The 22,079-nt window shown below is 40.6% G+C and overlaps 1 protein-coding gene across 1 annotated transcript in view; it reads right to left on the bottom strand.

The window, feature by feature from the left end:
• Positions 1–22,079, bottom strand: part of lrp2a (low density lipoprotein receptor-related protein 2a) — a 139,042-nt gene that overhangs the window by 52,659 nt on the left and 64,304 nt on the right. Inside the window, exons 41-56 of the mRNA XM_062069846.1 lie at positions 21,857–22,022; positions 21,621–21,779; positions 16,956–17,245; positions 16,684–16,881; positions 16,107–16,349; positions 14,609–14,734; positions 13,236–13,355; positions 12,459–12,590; positions 8,727–8,928; positions 8,303–8,598; positions 7,537–8,203; positions 3,865–4,035; positions 3,557–3,780; positions 3,225–3,402; positions 325–521; positions 8–253 (exon numbers count right to left, since the gene is read on the bottom strand). Coding sequence (XP_061925830.1) covers positions 8–253; positions 325–521; positions 3,225–3,402; positions 3,557–3,780; positions 3,865–4,035; positions 7,537–8,203; positions 8,303–8,598; positions 8,727–8,928; positions 12,459–12,590; positions 13,236–13,355; positions 14,609–14,734; positions 16,107–16,349; positions 16,684–16,881; positions 16,956–17,245; positions 21,621–21,779; positions 21,857–22,022 — 3,615 coding nt within the window. The remainder of the gene's footprint in view (positions 1–7; positions 254–324; positions 522–3,224; positions 3,403–3,556; positions 3,781–3,864; positions 4,036–7,536; positions 8,204–8,302; positions 8,599–8,726; positions 8,929–12,458; positions 12,591–13,235; positions 13,356–14,608; positions 14,735–16,106; positions 16,350–16,683; positions 16,882–16,955; positions 17,246–21,620; positions 21,780–21,856; positions 22,023–22,079) is intronic.

Below are 22,079 nucleotides of genomic sequence, written 5' to 3' on the forward strand. Positions count from 1 at the left end.
GACTTACTGCACTCGTCTAGAGGCTCATCAGAGTTGTCCCCGCAGTCATCATCCGTGTCACATTTCCAACTCTGAGGGATGCAGCGTCCATTACGACATTTCATCTGTCCGGGGCGACATGTCCTGGTGGAACAATGCGACGGGTCTTCATCTGATTGATCAGCACAATCATTTTCTCTGTCGCACTGCCACGACTCAGGGATGCACTGCTTATTCCCGCACTGCCACTGGTGTTGTTCACATTGGTGTGTCACTGGAGGGGAATCAACACTTCAAATGGAGAAAAGGATGGTGACAATAGGTCTTGTGAGAACCATAACTCACCACACAGCACAGGATCTTCATCTGAGCCATCGTGGCAATCCTGTTTGCCATTACACAGGAAATGCGGACTGGTACAGTTACCGTCGTTGCACTGGAACTGGCCGAGTCGGCAGTGGCGAGCGGGGCAGGTGGACATCTCGTCTGAGCCGTCTCTGCAGTCTTGCTGACCATCACACTTCCACCAGATTGGAATACAACTGATGAAGCGACAAGGAGCAGACTTTAAGCCTTTTATTTAGCGTTTTTCTGATTTCAAATCTGTCTTCTTACAATCCAGACATTGGTACAGTAGTTACAGTAGTAGTTAAGTGGCTACACATATCACATTTCACTTACGACTTTTATAATACAAAAGCCAAAAGCAGTGAAGTTGTCAGGTTGTGTAAATGGTAAATAAAAAGAGAATACAATGATTTGCAAATCCTTTTCAACTTAGATTCAATTGAATAGACTGCAAAGACAAGATCATGCTCACACTGAGAAACTTTGTTATTTTTTGCAAATATTAGCTCATTCGGAATTTGATGCCTGCAACAGGTTTTAAAAAAAGCTGGCACAAGTGGCAAAACATTTAACACTTTTTTGGAACATCCCACAGGTGAACAGGCTAATTTGGAACAGGTGGGTGCCATGATTGGGTATGAAAGCAGCTTCCATGAAATGCTCAGTCATTCACAAACAAGGATGGGGCGAGGGTCACCACTTTGTCAACAGATGCCTGAGCAAATTGTTTAAGAACAACATTTCTCAAGGAGCTATTGCAAGGAATTTAGGCATTTTACCATCTACGCTCCGTAATATCATCAAAAGGTTCAGAGAATCTGGGGAAATCACTGCACGTAAGCGGCAAGGCCGTGACCTTCGACCCCTCAGGCGGTACTGCATTAAAAAGCGACATCAGTGTGTAAAGGATATCACCACATGGGCTCAAGAACACTTCAGAAAACCACTGTCAGTAACTACCGTTGGTCGCTACATCTGTAAGTGCAATTTAAAACTCTACTATGCAAAGTCAAAGTCATTTAACAACAACACCCAGAAACGCCGCCGGTTTTGCTAGGCCCGAACTCATCTAAGATGGACTGATGCAAAGTAGAAAAGTGTTCTGTGGTTTGACAAGTCCACATTTCAAATTGTTTTTGGAAACTGTGGACGTCGTGTTTTCCGGAACAAAGAGGAAAATAACCATCTGGACTGTTCTAGGCGCAAAGTTCAAAAGCCAACACCTTTGATGGTATGGGGGTGTATTAGTGCCCAAGGCATGGGTAACTTACACATCTGTGAAGGCACCATTAATGCTGAAAGGTACATACAGGTTTTGGAGAAACATATGTTGCCATCCAAGCCACGTTATCATGGACGCCCCTGCTTATTTCAACAAGACAATGCCAAGCCACGTGTTACAACAGCGTGGCTTCATAGTAAAAGAGTGCGGGTACTAGACTGGCCTGCCTATAGTCCAGACATTGAAAATGTGTGGTGCAATATGAAGGCTAAAATAGCAGAAGGGAGACTGTTGAACAACTTAAGCTGTACATCAAGCAAAAATGGGAAATAATTCCACTTCAAAAATGGGTCTCCTCAGTTCCCAAACCTTTACTGAGTGTTGTTAAAAGGAAAGGCCATGTAACACAGTGGTAAAAATGCCTTTTTTGCAATGTGTTGCTGCCATTAAAGTCTAAGTTCATGATTATTTGTCAAAAAAATAAAGTTTACCAGTGTGAACATGAAATATCTTGTCTTTGCAGTCCATTCAATTGAATATAAGTTGAAAATGATTTGAAAATCATTGTATTCTCTTTTTAGTTACCATTTACACAATGTGACAACTTCACTGCTTTTGGCTTTTGTATTATATATACCTGAGAGTAGTCAGTGTACAGCTTGTATAGCGGTACAGATTTACTATCTGCTGAAAATGAGTCAACACAAGTAGCTGGCAACACAAGTGAGTAACAAGTAAAGATGTTTTTTATAATTCTTTGAAGGGAGTCGGAGTTTGAGGAGCCGTTTGTTTGAAAGACCTGTTCCAAACACTGGCTCGTTAATTTTTTTATTTCTTTGCTTTTTTTTTTTAATTACAGAAACGATCACTGGTAAAAGTTATATGGTAAGATGTAGGTCAGAATGATTTCAATTTACAATCTATTTTACAATTTATTTTACTCTATTGGCGGGAATTATTCTGAAATATTGACTCTAATTTTATTTTTTGGTTTTCATTGTAAACATTCCATAGAGTGGTGTCCAATCTTTGACAGTGACATTACTATTTAGATTTTTTTCCAATTGTAGTAAAATAGCATTTAACAATACAAGAAAAGAAAATATAGAAATAAGCAAGAATAAAATGTATACCTGTATATAAAAATAAAACTAGAATAAAAAGTTGTGACTACCTGGTGTGTGTACGCTTTAAAATACTTGACATATATTCATTTCAGGTGTGCTGGTCTGACAATAGAGTTCTTAGAATATCCTCATTAAACAATAAACCAGAATTATCTAAATCTCCACACATCACCCAAATGTTTATTTTGAATCTGACTCATTCCCTCGTGCCAGTCGGTGCATGAAAAATGGCTCATCAACAAACGGCTCAGATTCACAAATCGTAGAGCCATTCAAAAGACTTGATTGGTTTGCAATGACACATCTCTAGGAGCAAGATATTTAGTCAGGCATGATGTGCAGGAGTGTCATGGACTGGGTATCCATGAGTCATGCCGGCACTAGAGGGCTGCAATGCATTGAGGGACAAATGTACTGTACCATTTTTAACATGTAGAGGATAGTTCACTTTGAGGTGTACGCACTTATGTAGCCAGCTATTTTGACAATATTGGCCGTGCGAGGAAACTAAGAGAATCCAGAAGGCAAAGAAAGACAAGATAACAAACCGTTCATTGTTTGTGCATCTGTACTGGGTGCTGGTGCACATGGGAAGGCATCTGGTCACACCTCCTATTTGCATTGCCAGGAAGTGGTCAGGACACTCGCAGGTGTGTTCCCGTCCCCCGTGACGGATGAGGCACAGGTGAGTGCAACCTCCATTGTTCACCCCACAGGGGTTGTTTACTACCGGGGGAAGGAGCAAGAAGGGACCAAACAATCTCAGTTTACCATAGCGGATCACATAGAGGACTCGTATTGATAATCTAAACATGTGCTTAGTATAGCTGAGCAGGATGACATATATCACTCTTAGAAAGGAGAAGCTGCTGCAACTCACCAATAGGCTGCCTGTAGGGATGGCACACGTGAATGTCAAAAGGTCTGTGAGTGGTGTTGACCAGAACCTGGCGACCAGAACCGTCGTACTTGTTGCCTTTTTCCACCGTGCGTGTGTTCCAGTCTGTCCAGTACACCGTGTCTTCGAACAAGGTCAGGGCAAACGGGTGAGGCAAGACTCCATCATACACTGTGTGTCTGTGGTGACCATCCAGGTCTGAGTACCTGAGATGGCAAAATGGAAGGATGAAACTGCAAGTCTGAAACTCCTGATTGTAAGCTAACTGCAGACACACAACATGTGCTCACTCAATGTAGTTCAAATGTGCGTCAGACCAATACAGCTTGTCATTGGTGTAGTCAATGGTGAGTCCATTGGGCCACTCTATCTTGGTGGTGATGACCGCTACTTTGTTAGTTCCGTCCATTCCAACTCGACCTATGAAGGCTTTGTCTCCCCAGTCGGTCCAGTACACATATCTAAGAAACAAAAGGCACAACCCATGACCATTGTATCAACAAGGTAAAACACCTGCATGCATAACGGAACTGTTATGGTGTATAACAAAGCATATACTGTACTGTAGACCTCTAAAGTAGCTGATCTGTGGTTGCCATAGCAATGACAGAGATGCTATTCTCCTGATTGCAAGCGAATGTTTCACCAAAATGATTGGAGTGATGTTTAAGGCATTATAACTGGAAATAGATACCAGGTACATATTTGCATATAGTACTGTATAAGTACAATTATATTAAATGATAAAGCTGCTGTATGATATTACAAAGAGTGGCTGCCTCAAGGGCGCTTGTGTTCGGATGGGCTGCAATCCCACTCTTGTCTTGGTCCAACTATATATATATATATGAGTTAGGCCCCTCTAATACACACACACACACAACAAAGAGGTAATGTGATGTTACAAAAGCAATGTTTGGCAAAGCAAACGATTTCCCTCACAAGTTCAACGATAATAATATAGCAACCACCAGAGGTGGGACCAAGTCATTGCTTTGCAAGTCACAAGTAAGTCTCAAGTCTTTGCCCTCAAGTCTCGAGTCAAGTCCCGAGTCAAGACAGGCAAGTCCCGAGTCAAGTCCAAAGTCAAGACTAGAAAGTCTCAAGTCAAGTCCCAAGTCCTGCATTTTGAGTTTCGAGTCCTTTCAAGTCATTTTAACCACAGACTAATATTTTTACACAGATTGTGTATGCTTTTAAAACGCTGTATTTATTTATTAAAACAAGTGCATTTGAAATTGCAGGGAAAAAAATAGTGCTGACATTGCAATTCATAATAGCACTATTAACCAGTCATTTTAATAGTTTAAACAATATTAAACATTTAACTCATTCCTTTACAGAATAAACACATTTGCAAAAACAAACATTAACATACTATTGGTTGTATTTTATGAAAATAATATAACCACAGAGTTGAGAAGGAGCAAAGATCTTCAATATTTGTATGTGAAAATCACAAAGAAATCTTCCGGGGGAGATGACCCCCCTACAGGGGTTTGGTTTACAAAATTTCAGCCCCACCTAAAACAAAATTCACCAGCCGCCACTGATTATGATGCATTCTCATTTTAGGCAAAATATAAGACAATACTTTCTTAACAGTATAATTGTAACCAGGAATAAGTCTTCAAGTAACAATATTCAAATACTAACATTGTTGGGTAAGACAGCATTTGGTTTTATTCTGAATCCAGTGAAACAGATTGGTGGTTTTAGCTGATATAAAGACTTTCAGGTGTTTATATATGTTTATGTTTAAGTATTTGGCAGACTCTTTTATTCAAAGCGACATACATAAAAAATACATATAAAACAATCACTGTAAACATTATCATTTAAGGGAAGAATGTAATAGAAAATATCAATACAAAGTGTCAAGACAGAATAAACTCTCTGCTGCTGCAGTCTATAGGTCCCTAAGATATATAGATATCTAATGTATTCATACATTGTTTATGTAGGATATACGCATGTATATATAACCTAATCATATTGTTTCTTCAACTTAAAAATAGCTGACCGTTTTTTTCCCCCTTTCTGTGGGATTATATTCCCAGTTTTGATCTCGGACGTCTGGCCATTTATAGCGTATAAGAATATTATATTACTGTTAAGCAAACTATGAATAATAAAAACGCCAAAGCATGTGTCCGTTATCATAGCTACACGTTTGACAAAAAAAGCGCGTGAAAATCAGTGGTATTCAGTGAGGTAAGATGAATTAAATTCGCTGACAGTTCATTGCTCCTGCCAAATGAATTGCACTGAGTGGAGCGGATCACCACTCCAAGATGGCGGCGCCGCGTCTCGTCTGTGCCAATAGGCAGTAGCGCTCAATGCTGCGTACCCTTATAAGATGTCTATGGTTATAACGTTAGCAGTGAGTTTACAGCCTCACTGATTTAACTACACAGCAAATAAAAGTCATGTTACTTAGCCAATAAACGTTATCTTACATTCAAAACTTACCCTTCTTTGTGGAACTTCAAATGTCGAACGAAGTTGGAAGTTGTTGCGTCTCCGTCTGTAATATTCGAACTGCGTGATTTGCATACGACAATTCGTTTTTTGTTGACCAAGTCGTAGTTTTTATACCCGAACGAAACCAACTTTGGCATAATTGTTTCTCACTGCCGCGTTGTTTGACAACTCATGTTCGGTGGTTGTCCTGCAATTTGATTGGATGAGAGCTGTGGGATGAAAACAACGTAGATCTAATTTGATTGGCTATTGTACTGACAGCACACCAGCTGACAAGCAGCAAACACGCTTATAGACACAGACGTAGAAAATGAAAGATACGGAGCGCTCCCAAATAACTTTTCAATCTTTGGGTTTTGGGGAAAGTAGCAAGTCATGTCAAGTCAAAAGCCTCAAGTCCAAGTGAAGTCACAAGTCATTGATGTTAAAGTCTAAGTTGAGTTGCAAGTCTCTTTACATTTTGTCAAGTCGAGTCTAAAGTCATCAAATTCATGACTCGAGTCTGACTCGAGTCCAAGTCATGTGACTCGAGTCCACACCTCTGGCAACCACCATAGCAACGAACATTCACATTCTGGTGAGACAGCCGTGAATGACAGCTTGTACGCCAGTCATCTTGTTACAAACTTTTACTTCTAACTGTAACACATATTGACATGTATTTGTTAAATATGTACTCTTAAACCATCATTGGTACCACATGCTAGCCCAGGCCTGGGCAATTATTTTGACTTGGGCGGGCCAAATTTGGAGAAAAAAATGTGTCTGGGGGCCGGTATATATGATTTTTAGGAACACAAATACAAAACCTCACAATAATGTCTGATTGAATGCTAAAAACGTCATGACAGACACTCTGTGGAAATGCTCCCCACCCACGCTGCTTGGTGCCTCGTCTGAGCTGCTGTGACGTAGACGACTATTGAAACTAATTAGATGACCATAGTAACTAATTAGATGACCATAGTAACTAGTATATTATGCAGATTCCAAGCATTGAAAGACTTAGTATAGTTGAAGACTTACGGTCATTAGAAAACATCACTGCACATCATAATGGCAGCTACACTTTACATCTTAAACATCTAAAATAATAAGCTTAACGGGCTGCATGTGGCCCCAGGGCCTTAATTTTCCCAGGTCTGTGCTAGCCATTGGTGGTGTTCTTATGTTTTGGGGTTTTTATTATTTAAAATGGAAAATTTTGTTATCCATTTATTTTGCTCTACACCACATATCCTCATTATGCTTCCGGTGAGCTGGAGCCTATCCCAGCTAACTTTTAGTACATTCTGCACTGGTCACCAATCAATCACAAGACACACAAATAAGCATTAATTGACTTAATAGACAATTTGGAGTCTGCAATTAGCCTAACATGCATGTTTTTGGAATGTGGGATGAACCAAAAATATATCTATCAAAGTGATCCTGCCAATCCAGTAACCAGGCTCGACCTTTATGTTTTTTCTACTCACCCATGTTTGGGATGCAACACCATGGCTCTGGGGTTCTCAAAGCAGAATGTGTTATTGGCATCCACACAGTGTTCCGCCAGTTTCTTCACAAAACGCCCATCTAGTTCCGCTACTTTAAGGCAATCCATGAAACTGTCCACCCAGTAGAGTTTTCTGCCAACCCAGTCGACCGCAAGGCCCTCGCCATGCAGAACCCCATTGACCACCACCTCTCTGGCGCTGCCGTTGAAGAACATCCTCTCAATCACTCTGCGGCTGACGTCGATCCAATACATGCGCTTGTCCACGCGGTCAAAGTCTACGGCCACCACACTGGTAAGACCCTGCAGGATCAGCGAGTAGGCCTGTCCGTCCGTGGACAGGTTCCTGAGGTAGTAGCGGTTGCTGAAGATGAGGTATGGCGAGATGTTGCTGTTCTGGCGGCAGCTGCGCCCATCCGGCTGGCGTAGGAACCCCGGGGCGCACTTGCAGACGTACGAGCCCACCGTGTTCTCGCACACTTGGCCACACACGCTCGGCGTATCGGCACACTCGTTGACATCGTCGCACGTTTTGCCGTCGGACATGAGGCGGTAGCCGGGGCGACACGTGCAGATGAAGCTAGTGTGGGTGTCAGAACAATTGTGGTCGCAGTGATGGATGGATGGGTCTGTGCACTCATTAATACCTTGAATTAGAGAAGCACAGCACTATTCTGACTCTTTACATTTAGGTTTTGGGAGTCAAAGTGTGTCGGATACAAAACGTATCTGATGGTCACACTTACCGCATCCCTTCTCGTCACTGTTGTCGGAGCAATTGTCGTCGCGGTTGCACACCTGGCTGAGGGGAATACAGTGTCCGTTGTCACACATGAACTCTCCTGGGGGACAGGTGGGCGGGGGGGTGTGGCACATGTGCTCCAGCTCGTCTGACTTATCGCCGCAGTCGTTATCCCCGTCACAGACAAAGTCATGTGACACGCATCGGCCATTCTGGCAGGTGAACTGCTGCTGCTGACAGGGCTGGTAGGCGCAGCCCTGTTCATCGCTGCTGTCACCGCAGTCATTGCGTCGGTCACACCTGGTTTCAAAGAACATCCACAGCATGGTTTCAAAGAACATCCACAGCATGGTTTCAAAGAACATCCACAGCATGGTTCCACGTGGCATGGACAGATGGCGTTTGTGAAAGACTTTGCTTAGTCTGACCTGTAAGAACTACGTATGCAGAGGCCATTGCTGCATGTGAACTCATTGATGCCACAGGATCTACGGGTGCAGTTCTGATGCTCATCCAAGGCGTCTGTGCAGTCCGCATCGCCATCACACAGCCAGTCGCGAGGAATGCACTTGCGCTGAGGCTGCCGGTTGTTCTCGCAGGTGAACTCCAGGCTGGAGCATGTGCGGTTGGCTGAATGCAATCACACAGGGAAAAAAGGGATAAAGATGATGAACACGGTCCAAACATTCCAAACTCTATTTCAAAAAACATTCAGCCGTGACTGGAAATTCTTTATTGGTCTAGCATGGCTGATCCACTTTGTTTAAAGTAAGCCTCCTACAGGGCTGTAGGCATCTTATAGTGCAGCACACACTTGAGTCAAGAAGCCGTAAAGGATACATGCTCAAAGTAATGAGTGAGGCAGGCAAAATGAGGAATGTCAGCTCCTTGAACTGTACAGGAGCTTGAAAAGTGTCGCTGCACATACTGTACTCTCCAAAATATCATCAATACCATATTGACCCGGATATAAGTCAACCAGGTATGAAGATAAGACGTGATCATCATTTTCTTGAGATTAGATCATTTTTATGAGTCAAAGCTGTGAGTGTGAAGGACACGGGTAGGAAAGCTCATTTGTGAAAAAGTCGTTTGGCGTTACCTGCCCATTTTACAGTATTGGTATAAATCTGTAGACCCAGAAAATAAGACTACTTAGTTTTTTCACACCTTTTTTAAAATAGAAAAATCTCATATCCTGGTCAATACAGTCATCAACTAATACAACAGCGCCATTTTTTTATGGATAAACTATGGCAAACAACTACTAACCAATAGACAACCACTAACATCAGCTTGCCACCAGAAAAACTACAAATCAATATAAAACTACAACAAAGATTTGTACTTAGCAAGCGACTCAGATCAACATAATTGTTGCATGTTGAAATTATGCTCACTATATTATTTCCTTAGCAATTCGGGGCACAAGACATGGATAACTATCAAAAACACATTTAGACAAAGTAAGATAGACACACACATAGAACACTATTACTAATAGGGCTGGGTAGTTTTCACATTTGAACTGATACAGTACCAATTCCCGTTACCTAGGAATACTGGTACTCAACGGTATCAATTTTAAATAATTTAGTGTGTGTTCATTTAGGAATAAATAAATACATTTGTTTAATAATGAATTTTTTAAAATTAAAAATGCAACACAAACCCCGGCCGAGTCATACCAAACAAAGACTATAAAAATGGGACCCATTCCCTCCCTGCTTGGCACTCAGCATCAAGGGTTGGAATTGGGGGTTGAATGGCCAAAAATGATTCCCGGACGCAGCCACCGCTGCTGCACACTGCTCCCCTCACCTCCCAGAGGGTGATCAAGGGTGATGGGTCAAATGCAGAGAATAATTTTCTAGTGTGTGTGTGACAATGATTGGTACTTTAACTTTAACTTTACTTGCATACAGGTTGATGTCCAGTTGCTAGATCTTATTTTCTTACACTTTACGGTCTCATTTGCTATTATTCATAATTTTAGTATGTAGTGTGTTGCCGTAGTCAAGAAGTAGTCTCTGCCATTAAAGGCCTACTGAAACCCACTACTACCGACCACGCAGTCTGATAGTTTATATATTAATGATGAAATCTTAACATTGCAACACATGCCAATACTTATAAAGTGCAATTTTAAATTTCCCGCGAAACTTCCGGTTGAAAACGTCTATATATGATGACGTATGCGTTGATTGATTTATTTTGATTGAGACTTTTATTAGTAGGTTGCACAGTGAAGTACATATTCCGTACAATTGACCACTAAATGGTAACACCCGAATAAGTTTTTCAACTTGTTTAAGTCGACGTCAATGGTTGAAACGGAAGTATTCGGACCCCATTGGATCCAATACAAAAAGCTCTGTTTTGATCGCAAAATTCCACAGTATTCTAGACATCTGTGTTGGTGAATCTTTTGCAATTTGTTTAATGAACAATGAAGACTGCAAAGAAGAAAGCTGTAGGTGGGATCGGTGTATTAGCGGCGGGCTACAGCAACACAACCAGGAGGACTTTGAGATGGATAGCAGACGCGCTATCCGATGCTAGCCGCCGACCGTATCTATGATCAGGTGAAGTCCTTCGTCGCTCCGTCGATCGCTGGAACGCAGGTGAGCACGGGTGTTGATGAGCAGATGAGGGCTGGCGTAGGTGGAGCGCTAATGTTTTTATCATAGCCTGGACGAGGTCCCGTAGCTAAGTTAGCTTCAATGGCGTCGTTAGCAACAGCATTGTTAAGCTTCGCCAGGCTGGAAAGCATTAACCGTGTAGTTACATGTCCATGGTTTAATAGTATTGTTGATTTTCAGTCTATCCTTCCAGTCAGGAGTTTATTTATTTTGTTTCTATCTGCATTTAAGCCCGATGCTATCACGTTAGCTCCGTAGCTAAAGAGCTTCGCCGATGTATTGTCGTGGTGATAAAAGTCACTGTGAATGTCCATTTCGCGTTCTCGGCTCTCATTTTCAAGAGGATATAGTATCCGAGGTGGTTTAAAATACAAATCCGTCATCCACAATAGAAAAAGGAGAAAGTGTGGAATCCAATGAGCCCTTTTACCTAAGTTACGGTCAGAGCGAAAAAAGAAACGTCCTGCACTGCACTCTAGTCCTTCACTCTAACGTTCCTCATCCACGAATCTTTCATCCTCGCTCAAATTAATGGGGTAATCGTCGCTTTCTCGGTCCGAATCGCTCTCGCTGCTGGTGTAAACAATGGGGAAATGCGAGGAGCCCTTCAACCTGCGACGTCACGCTACTTCCGGTACAGGCAAGGCTTTTTTTTATCAGCGACCAAAAGTTGCGAAATTTATCGTCGATGTTCTTTACTAAATCCTTTCAGCAAAAATATGGCAATATCGCTTAATGATCAAGTATGACACATAGAATGGATCTGCTATCCCCGTTTAAATTAAAACAATTTCATTTCAGTAGGCCTATAAAACATGTGCATGCACGTACAACACTTAAAACTTTAGTATGTCACTGTGTAGAAATAAACTATGGAATGGATTAAGCAAATAAATCAAACAATGCTTTGTTTATACGGTTTAAGAGGATGTTCAAACAACAAGTGTTTACAAAGTACAATGAAAAAGAATTATAACTGTCTTGATCTTAAAAAAAATTATATTATCAAAGTAATTATGTAAATCATAACTAACTTAACTAGCTACTGTTGTATTTAGAATTCATTGATGTAAATTGTGTTACAAATTGAGAACAGGAAGTGAACATATGTGTTAGTAATTGCTGTGATGTGGAAAGGGGGTAGGTTTAAATAGATTGCTTCTTCATACTCTTTTTAGTACAAGTTGTAAAGAAAAATGAAAATATGTGATGAATCATGCTAAAATTCTAGACATGTTTTTAAATAAACTTCAACTAACCAACTAATTGACAATTGCAACATATCTATAAAAACGTCCGTTTGCCGTGTCAGCAATCGCATGTGCAACAGACGTATTGAAATGTTAGGCTAATTGATTTTACAGGAATCGATACTCGATATTACAGACGGTACCTATAAAATACTGAATTTGGAACCCAGTCCAAATGATTACATTATTAATATTTCAATTAGTTCAATGAAAAATAGTGACAGGGAATATGGATTTTTTTTTTAAACAATTTCTAAATGTTACGTACCACAATTGTGCCTCTGATCTTCGTCACTCATGTCACCGCAGTCATTGTCGCCATCACAGATCCAGGATGAGGCGATGCACCTTCCATCATCACAACCAAACTGATCTGCATTGCAGGTTCTGGCTTCCCTGCCTACAGAAGCAAAATATAATCCCTGCTCACACATTTTATTTAGTCATTTTTTTTGCATGCATTGCTAAACTGGAGCATATCTCATCTGACTTTGGCGTAGAGATGGGCTAAATCCTGGACTGGTCACGAGCCAATCACAGAGAACATATCAACAAATAACCATTCAGACTCTGATTCATACTTATTGTTGTGATGCAAGCATCAGGAGAACACTGCCAGAACAATTATATAATCAATATTTTAGCCTTTATAAAACATGAAAGCTACACGTACATTTTTATGACTGATTGAGATTACCCACCCTCCCAATTGATGGTAAGATAGACAGGCAGACCTTTCAAACTGGCAAAAAAGTCTTAGTAAGTCCACATTCCCACTCATGGTTAGCTATCTAAACAAAAGCCAAAGTGAGGCTGTGGAACCCCCACAAGACAAAAGGAGGTTGGAAGGGGGTGCACCCCGGTCAAATCCACAACACAATAGACTACCTTGTCAACAAAGAGATACACGGGTGCATCACTCACTTCTCTCACAGAGGGGCAGACAGGCACCAACACACACAACATTGGGGGAGGGGGTGGGTTGATGGTGATGAGTTCAGACACACAAAGCCAGCAAAGGCCATTTGAGCAACGTGACACTCACTGCAGAAGAGGGGTTCATCAGATCCGTTGGCACAGTCGGCCCCTCCATCACAGTACCAGTGGGCCGGGATGCAACGACCGCTGGAACAACGGAACTCGCTTTCGGAACATGTGGATGTTGCTATGTGGAAAATGTGGGAAGGCATGACATCACTTTTTGGAAAGTGTTACTTTCTAGGGGTTTCTGAGGCTTGGCGGAGCTATTGATTTGTGCGCCATGTTGGATTTAGTTTCCACTAGCCTTATTTTATGCAACAAATCAACCTGTACATGCAACAATACATGTAAGAATAGAAGTGTGGGTTGAAGTTGTAAGACAGACCTGGTCAAATTAAGCTTTTCAATCTGGCCCTCCGGACATTCTCAAATCATTGTATTAGATGTTTAAGATGGAAAGTGTAGCTGCCATTATGATGTGCAGTCATGTTTTCTAATGACTGTAAGTCTTCAACTATACTAAGTATTTCAATGCTTGGAATCTGCATGATATACTAGTTACTATGGTCATCTAATTAGTTACTATGGTCATCTAATTAGTTACTGTGGTAATGTAAGTCACAGCAGCTCAGACGAGGCACCAAGCAGTGTGGGTGGGGAGTGTTTCCACAGAGTGTTTCCAGAGCCTGAAATGTGGGTGTCAGGGACAGACGTGGAAGGAGATTTTTACAACAAAGTTCTGCAAGAAAAGTGATATTATATCAGATTGTAGGTGGGATTTTTTTACCCTTCGTATTCATATTTCGCCGTATTTGTTGCATTTTTGTTGTGTTTCGCTTGATTGTAAATAATGTGGATCGAGAATGGGTGTGAGAAGTAAAAGAGGAGCGACCTTCATATGTTGTCAATATTCAGTGTTTTATCCTTCATAGTTAATATTGTAAATCCCACATTCTTTATTTTCATGTACTTACTGGGGGTCTCATTCAGTAAAAAAATTTAACATTCCATTCTGTTTTTTAAGGTGGTCTGTCATAACATTTTTAGTATTCAATCAGACATTATTGTGAGGTTTTGTATTAGTGTTCCTAAAAATAGGACCCAAACACACACATATTGTTCAGCAGATTGTCACAGCTTATATATGTGTGTGTTTGTGCGTGCGTATATTTACATACTGTACCGGCCCCCAGACACAATTTTTTCTCTAAATGGCCTCCGGAGTCAAAATATTTTCCCAGGCCTGATGTAAGGAGTTCATTTAACAACCGGGGAAAGAAACAAAACAGCAATTGGGTAAGTCATTTTTCATTCTAGGGGACTAACTAACCAGACACATAATCGGTTCAATTACAAGAATGTTTAAAAAATACTACCTTTAGGACAGAGAAACAGTACATTTTGGATGTATTTGAAAGAATTGCTGTTAACCATTACCACAGTGTGTAGTACTCTCGTCGCTCATATCTCCACAGTCGTTATCTCCATCACACAGGTATGAACGTGGGATGCAAATGTTGGTTGACTGACACTTTGTGTGTTCCGGCTGGCAGGTTCTCTCAGCTAGATCAAGATTTAAAGCAATAAATGGCCATTAAATATAGCATTAAATAGCATTGAATTAGATATGTAATACAATTGAAGGTCCTCTACAACAGAAGTCTCTCGTCTCTCGCCTCCCTCATTTGTATGCTACACTTTCAGGAGAAGAGGTTTTAATGACGACGTGAACTTCCTTCTTAATAGACATAACACTGCCTCTGACACGCCCCGTATATATGCCCACCACTTTAAGGTCGACAGCATTTTAAAAGGCAGGATTGGCTACACATCTAAAAATGAAGGCTGAAGTGCTGCCAACTATCCATCAATCTGCAGCACACACGGGAGCTGTAAGCTGTCATTTTGTATTTCTTTTACAAAATAGGCTAACCTAGCATGATGTTGCTGTTTAAATGAGAGTGTAATGTTAGCATTGTAGCTCGCATGGCTATGTGTGTTGCAAAGGTTTTGTGCCTTTGGGCCCACACCTTAATATTTTCTTGTTGTCTGTCTCTGTTACAAACCCCAAAGCAGTGAAGTTGTCACGTTGTGTAAATGGTAAATGAAAAGAGAATACAATAATTTGCAAATCCTTTTCAACTTATATTCAACTGAATAGACTGCAAAGACAATATATTTCATGTTCACACTGAGAAACTTCTTTTTTTTTTCAAATAATCATGAACTTAGAATTTAATGGCAGCAACTTATTGCAAAAAAGGCATTTTTACCACTGTGTTACATGGCCTTTCCTTTTAACAACACTCAGTAAAGGTTTGGGAACTGAGGAGACACATTTTTGAAGAGGAATTCTTTCCCATTATTGCTTGATGTACAGCTTAAGTTGCTCAACAGTCTCCCTTCTGATATTTTAGCCATTGTGAATGACTGAGCATTTCATGGAATCTGCTTTTATACCCAATCATGGCACCCACTTGTTCCCAATTAGCCTGTTCACCTGTGGGATGTTCCAAATAAGTCTTTTATGAGCATTCCTCAACTTTCTCACTCTTTTTTGCCACTTGTGCCAGCTTTTTTGAAACATGTTGCAGGCATCAAATTCCAAATGAGCTAATATTTGCAAAATATAACAAAGTTTCTCAGTGTGAACATGAAATATCTTGTATTTGCAGTCTATTCAATTGAATAAACTGAGTGTGGTGTATTCATAAAAAATGGATAAACAACACTTCTTGAAGCCACACTGTTGACAGAAGTGGACAAAAAAAGCATTAGCATTGGCATTAAATCATCAACTGAGCGTGTTCCCTGTAACACACATTAAATATACTATGGTGGGACTTCTGACACATATTTATTTTAAGTTGTTGAAAATTAGCATAGCATGGGGATAAAAAAAAAATAGAATGTTGTCAAAATAATTGTTACTCACGGCAGTTTTGCTCATCTGTGGTGCCGTTGTCATAGCAGTTATTGATGCCATTGCAAACGTAATCCTTAGCAATGCAGCGGGCATTGTTGCAGGCAAACTCAGCATTGGGGTCACATGGTCTGAACAGACAGCTGCCCTCATCGCTATTGTCGCCGCAATCATCATAGTGGTCACAGCGATAGTGGTAAGGCACACATCGCCCATTGCCACAGGTAAACACTGTAGGCTCACATGTGTGAAAGGCTGAAAAAGGGAATCCAAGATGTCAGAGATCTTAAAAATATTCAAGCTTTTTGCACTCGTGCACAGGATTACCTGACAAGGCTACAAATGATGACAGGAACTGAGGGACTGCATGCAAAATATGATTAATGTGTTAGTCTTGGAGCATGTTAATTGATTCCATTCTAATCAAGAAACAAGCATACACACCAAACAAGTTGAAATCAGTCTTGTCTCCTAAGAATGTCATTTGTTACAGCGAAAGACAGAGCTTGTTAGTCAAATTAGTAACAGATAGCACATGTATGATTGTAAGACCAATGCAGGGACACCAAGGGAGAAAAAGGTTCCGTACCACAAACTCTCTCCAGCTCATCACTGCCATCTCCGCAGTCATTGTCATTATCACACTTCCACTGGGCACGAATGCAGCGGCCATTCAGGCAGGTGAACTGGCCCGCCTGGCAACGGGTACCATTATCAGGGATGCAATGCTTATTGTCAGCAAGGTACCAGCCCTCTAACGGACAGTGACACTCAGCTCCATTAGGCCCTAACAAGATTGCAATGCATGAACATGTTTGCCATTGATATTGGTGTGAAAAATGCAAAAAGTGATGTTCATACCTGGTGTACAGATATGGCTGCAGCCTCCATTGAACTGCTGACAGGGACTGACACACTGATGATGCTTCCCGCTGGCCAGAACATGAATATCCATGGGCCTGGAGGGGATGTTCTGAATCATTACTGTTTGATCGGAACCGTCGTATTTGTTGGCCCGGTAGATGCTACGTGTGTTCCAGTCCGTCCAATAGATGAACTGCTCAAACATGGCCATGGCGAAGGGATAGATGGCCGTGCTGACGATGACCTCACGATTTGATCCAGTCAGAGAGGATCTTTCAATCTTCTGTCTGGTAGCAGAAAATTCATTACGGCAATATAACATTTTAATACTTGTACTTACAGCAGTAGGTATAAAGTATAGACCCTCAGAATGTAAATGGTTCAGCAGTCAAGTACTTTAGAAGCTGATCAAAGGAAACTATGGTATAAAAGTCCATAACAACACAAAAGCCGAAAAAAAATCAAGACAGGAAGAGGAGAGACAAAGTGCATACTTCCTCCCTCCATCCTTCCTCTTCGAGTCTGCATTTTCTTTGACCTTTTTGCTATGTAGACCCTTTAAAAAGGAACCTATTGCTCTATTAAGCAGTGGTAAGGTTTGCTTCACCATTGTGTTTGGTTTCCGAGGGTCCACTGTATAGTAGAGTACACCCCTGCTATTTCAGCAACCATTTGTGTGTATCTTCTCAATACTATAAAAATATACTTTAGTGTGGTCCATGTACAGCGCGTATAGCAGTATAAATTTGTGTGTATCTTCTCAATACTATAAACATATACTGTAGTGTACCGGTAGTCCATGTACAGCGCATATAGCATTATAAATTTGTATGTTGAAGACGTTCATTTAGCCTACTAATGTGTATTTATAAATGGTTGATTTATATATTTATATAACACGTCACAGATGACGTCACGCTAACATCACTTGACACCTCTGAGGAAGGCTGCAGAAGCAAGATAGCCGAAACTTGTCAGGTACAAAACTTTACCTTACTAGCCTATATGAATCAACCATTTATAAATAAAAAAGTATAAATTTGTTTGTATCTTCTCAATACTATAAAAATATACTGTAGTGTAGTCCATGTACAGCGCGTATAGCAGTATACATTTGTGTGTATCTTCTCAATACTATACAAATATACTGTAGTGTAGTCCATGTACAGCGCGTATAGCAGTATACTTTTGTGTGCATCTTCTCAATACTATAAAAATATATTTTAGTGTAGTCCATGTAAAGCGCGTATAGCAGTATACATTTGTGTGTATCTTCTCAATACTATAAAACTATACTGTAGTGTAGTCCATGTACAGCGCGTATAGAAGTATAAATTCACTATCTACTGAAAATGAGTCAACACATAAACACTGTTGTCTAAAGAGCTGGCAACAGTACCAAGATAATTATGTCTTGCCTACAAATAGGCAGTGGCGTGCCGTCACTAGAGGCAGGGCCTCACCTGCCATCATGGAAAGAAAAAAAAAAGTAAAAAGAAAAAAAAATAATTAAATTGTTATATGTATCCAGTGATTATACTAAAGTTATTTTCCATTTAACTTCACCAGTTTTAGATTATTTTTATTTTTATTTTCACATTTGCTGTTCAAATACTGAGAAGAGACGGTATGGTGATCAGCAGCCAGTTGAGGCACGTCACTGATTTGTGCCTCAACATGGATTGTGCACAATGACTCGGCTAACTGCTGGCTTGCTGTGCAGTGAGACCGTATTGCTATATGAATTATATTATACATTTCCATAGTTTAGTTAGCTGAGGTATATAATGTAGAGTGTATTTTGTCAACAACTGTATGTGTGTAACGTATTTATTGTGCTGAGCGATCATAAAACTGGAGGCTCGTCTCATAACCCCGCCTCCTGGTGCCAAGCACCTCCGCCGCAGAATGCCCCTCCCGACGGGAGCGCCACACCAACCAAAGCCCACACCCAAACCCTCCATGTGCAAGACCGAATCCACCCAAAAAAAGTCACTTAACAAGAAGCCAAAAAGTGCAAAAACAACAATGCTCGCGCGGCGCGCCGGAGGAGCCGTGAACAGGGACACAACATTAGGTACACCTGCAGACTGCTGCGCGGATTTCATATTTCATTCATTCACGACTCTTCCAACACGAACACCACTGCTCCCGCACTTATAAGTAAAGGTAAGACCATAATAACGTTTTTTTTATTAAATGTGCTTTTTTGTGTGGTACAGTTTGTAAGTGTAAAGTTAAAGTACCAATGATTGTCACACACACACTACACTGTAAAAAAAAAAAAAGTTGAGAAAACGCAAATTTTCAAGGCAACATGATACAACAAGATTTTTGCGTTTTCTCAACTTTTGACTACTGCTGGCCAGACACTGTTTTGGTAGTTAAACATAGTGAAACCTTATTTCTGAGTCTGATTAACTTAAAAACTATAATTATTTTTTACAGTGTACCAAAACAGTGTCTTAGCAGTAGTCAAAAGTTGAGAAAACGCAAAAATCTTGTTGCATCATGTTGCCCTGAAAATTTGCGTTTTCTCAAATGTCTTTTTTTTACAGTGTAGGTGTGGTGAAATTTGTCCTCTGCATTTGACCCATCCCCTTGTTCACCCCCTGGGAAGTGAGGGGAGCAGTGGGGAGCAGTGGGCAGCAGCGGCGCCGTGCCTGGGAATAATTTTTGGTGATTTAACCCCCAATTCCAACCCTTGATGCTGAGTGCCAAGCAGGGAAGAATGCTGGTATGAGCTTTTAAACATAACCCGTTAACTGCTGCCAATCAAATGGTGAATAAGATACTCTTTAGGGTTCATATGTTTGTAAATCTGACTGTGATGAAGTCAGTGCCTCACCTGACATGAACCTCACCGCACGCCACTGCAAATAGGCATGGTGGCGGTAACAGCGTGGCCTACAGTTCATTGAGGAAAACATGAAGTTCAACATGTGTTGTAACTAGAGATAAGTATGGTTTTCATTTTGACCGATTCTAGTATCAAATCGGTACTTTAAAAACGGTGCTGGTGCTTAACCGGTTGTGGTTTAACAAATTGAAAAAACAATGCCTTTTTATTTTTCTGGAATTTTGTGACATTCAAGATGAACAAATTAATCATTTACATACTTCAATTATTTAAATGATAACTAAGTCATACATTTCAAAAATAAAAATCTACAACACATTGTCAAAATCATTGCAGCAATACAGAACATAGAGAATAAGCAAAAAACGACTTATTTGAGTTGTAAGGTTTGATACTCAAAGTTCGAAGTGTTCCTGAATGCAACATCGCTCTCCTTAACCGCCATTGGTGCACAATGAATAAGTGCTGTGTTGTTGTTGTGGCTACTGACTAGGCTAATGCTGCTAGCTAACAGTATTATGAGGGCTGTTGTTGGCATGTTAAAGTTGGCAGTAAAGTTTAAAAAGAACGTCAGACGTAAGATGCAAATACCAAGCACTAAACAGTGTGTGCAAACTATAAACACTTGTGTGTACTATTAGTGGGTGTGTTGCGTGTGATTTACTAAGACTATTGAAACTTATTTGAATGAGGCTTTTCACTGCACATTCATGTTACCATGCTCTTTCAAACAAGCAGCAGATATCTACCCCTTTTTAAAAACAGTCCTGAATTCCATCCACAATGAAAACCTGCACTTTTGTTTTAGCACGCTTGCGAGTGTGCAATCCAGACGCAAGAAGATGCACATTTCCAGAAGTTTTTTTTCACACCGTAGCTCTGTCAATAATCTAAATTCTATATGACTAAGCAAACATCATTTAAAAAAACACTAACAGACACCAAAACGCATTAATTCAATAATTTCAATTAGACACTTAATAATATTGCTAAATAGAGAATATGTCTAATATTTTTTTATTTTTGACAGTCCATTTATGTTGGCAAGCATACGTTGGATGGAGCTGCAGCACAATCGCCTCTTTTCTCACACGTGTGTCTAACTGTGTCAGTCTGCATGTACTTTTCAGACAATGGGGCTCACACTTAGGAGTTATCAGCTATTTAGACAATAATAGCTGTTGATTATTTTCAGACGACAGTGTATCTACACTGTATAGTACCTCCCTGCTTAGCAATCAGCATCAAGGGTTAGAATTGGGGGTTAAATCACCAAAAATGATTCCCGGGCGCGGCCACCGCTGCTGCCCACTGCTCCCCTCACCTCCCAGGGAGTGATCAAGAGTGATGGGTCAAATGCAGAGAATAATTTCGCCACACTTAGTGTTTGTGACAATCATTGGTACTTTAACTTTACTTGCATACAGGTTGCATAATGACATATATCCACCTGAATATATCCAAGTATTATTTCTGTACAATTATCGTCATAACTGGTACATGGACACTTATGAACCTTCTCCATGTACCAGTTATGACGATAATTGTACAGAAATAATACTTGGATATATTCAGGTCACAAAGTGATTGGGTAGTTGTCATTATGAACACTGCTTATTTCCACTCCTTTTTTTTAGATATAATGTAAAGTGTGATGTTTCTTGTTGCGCCTGTCCAAAAGAAATAAACCATAATCATGACTATAGTATTTAGCCTTGAGACGATACATTGGTTGCTGAAAATAGGAGTGTACTCACACCTGGGAAATACTGTGTTACAAACTGTATGTTGTCAGATCTTACAAGCTGGCATCTGCCCAATACAGTCGCTCTTCCTCATAGTCTAAAGTCAGTCCATTGGGCCACACCAGACTGCTATTCACGATCTCTTTCCGGAAGTTACCAGCTAAAGTAGCTCGCTCGATCTTTGCATGGGTTCCCCAGTCTGTCCAATACATGTATCTATTCAACGAGACAGGAATCAGATCAAAATACATGAATCAAAGAAAGAAAATGTGCTACGTGTGTATGTCTCTTACCCCCTGCAGGGGTCCAACATGATAGCCCTTGGCCTAGACACATGGGCAATAATAGTCCTCTGGGATCCATCCACAGACATGGAGCTGATGCTCTGGTTAGCATAGTCGCTGTAGTAAATACGTTTATTTATCCAGTCATATGCAATTCCATCAGGGGCCCCTAGATCTGTCACATCATACGAACCACACATAGGTCAGGAATATCATTCAGAGGCATCAGAAT

The sequence above is a fragment of the Entelurus aequoreus genome, linkage group LG14 (assembly GCF_033978785.1).
Source record: "Entelurus aequoreus isolate RoL-2023_Sb linkage group LG14, RoL_Eaeq_v1.1, whole genome shotgun sequence".
Lineage (NCBI taxonomy): Eukaryota > Metazoa > Chordata > Actinopteri > Syngnathiformes > Syngnathidae > Entelurus > Entelurus aequoreus.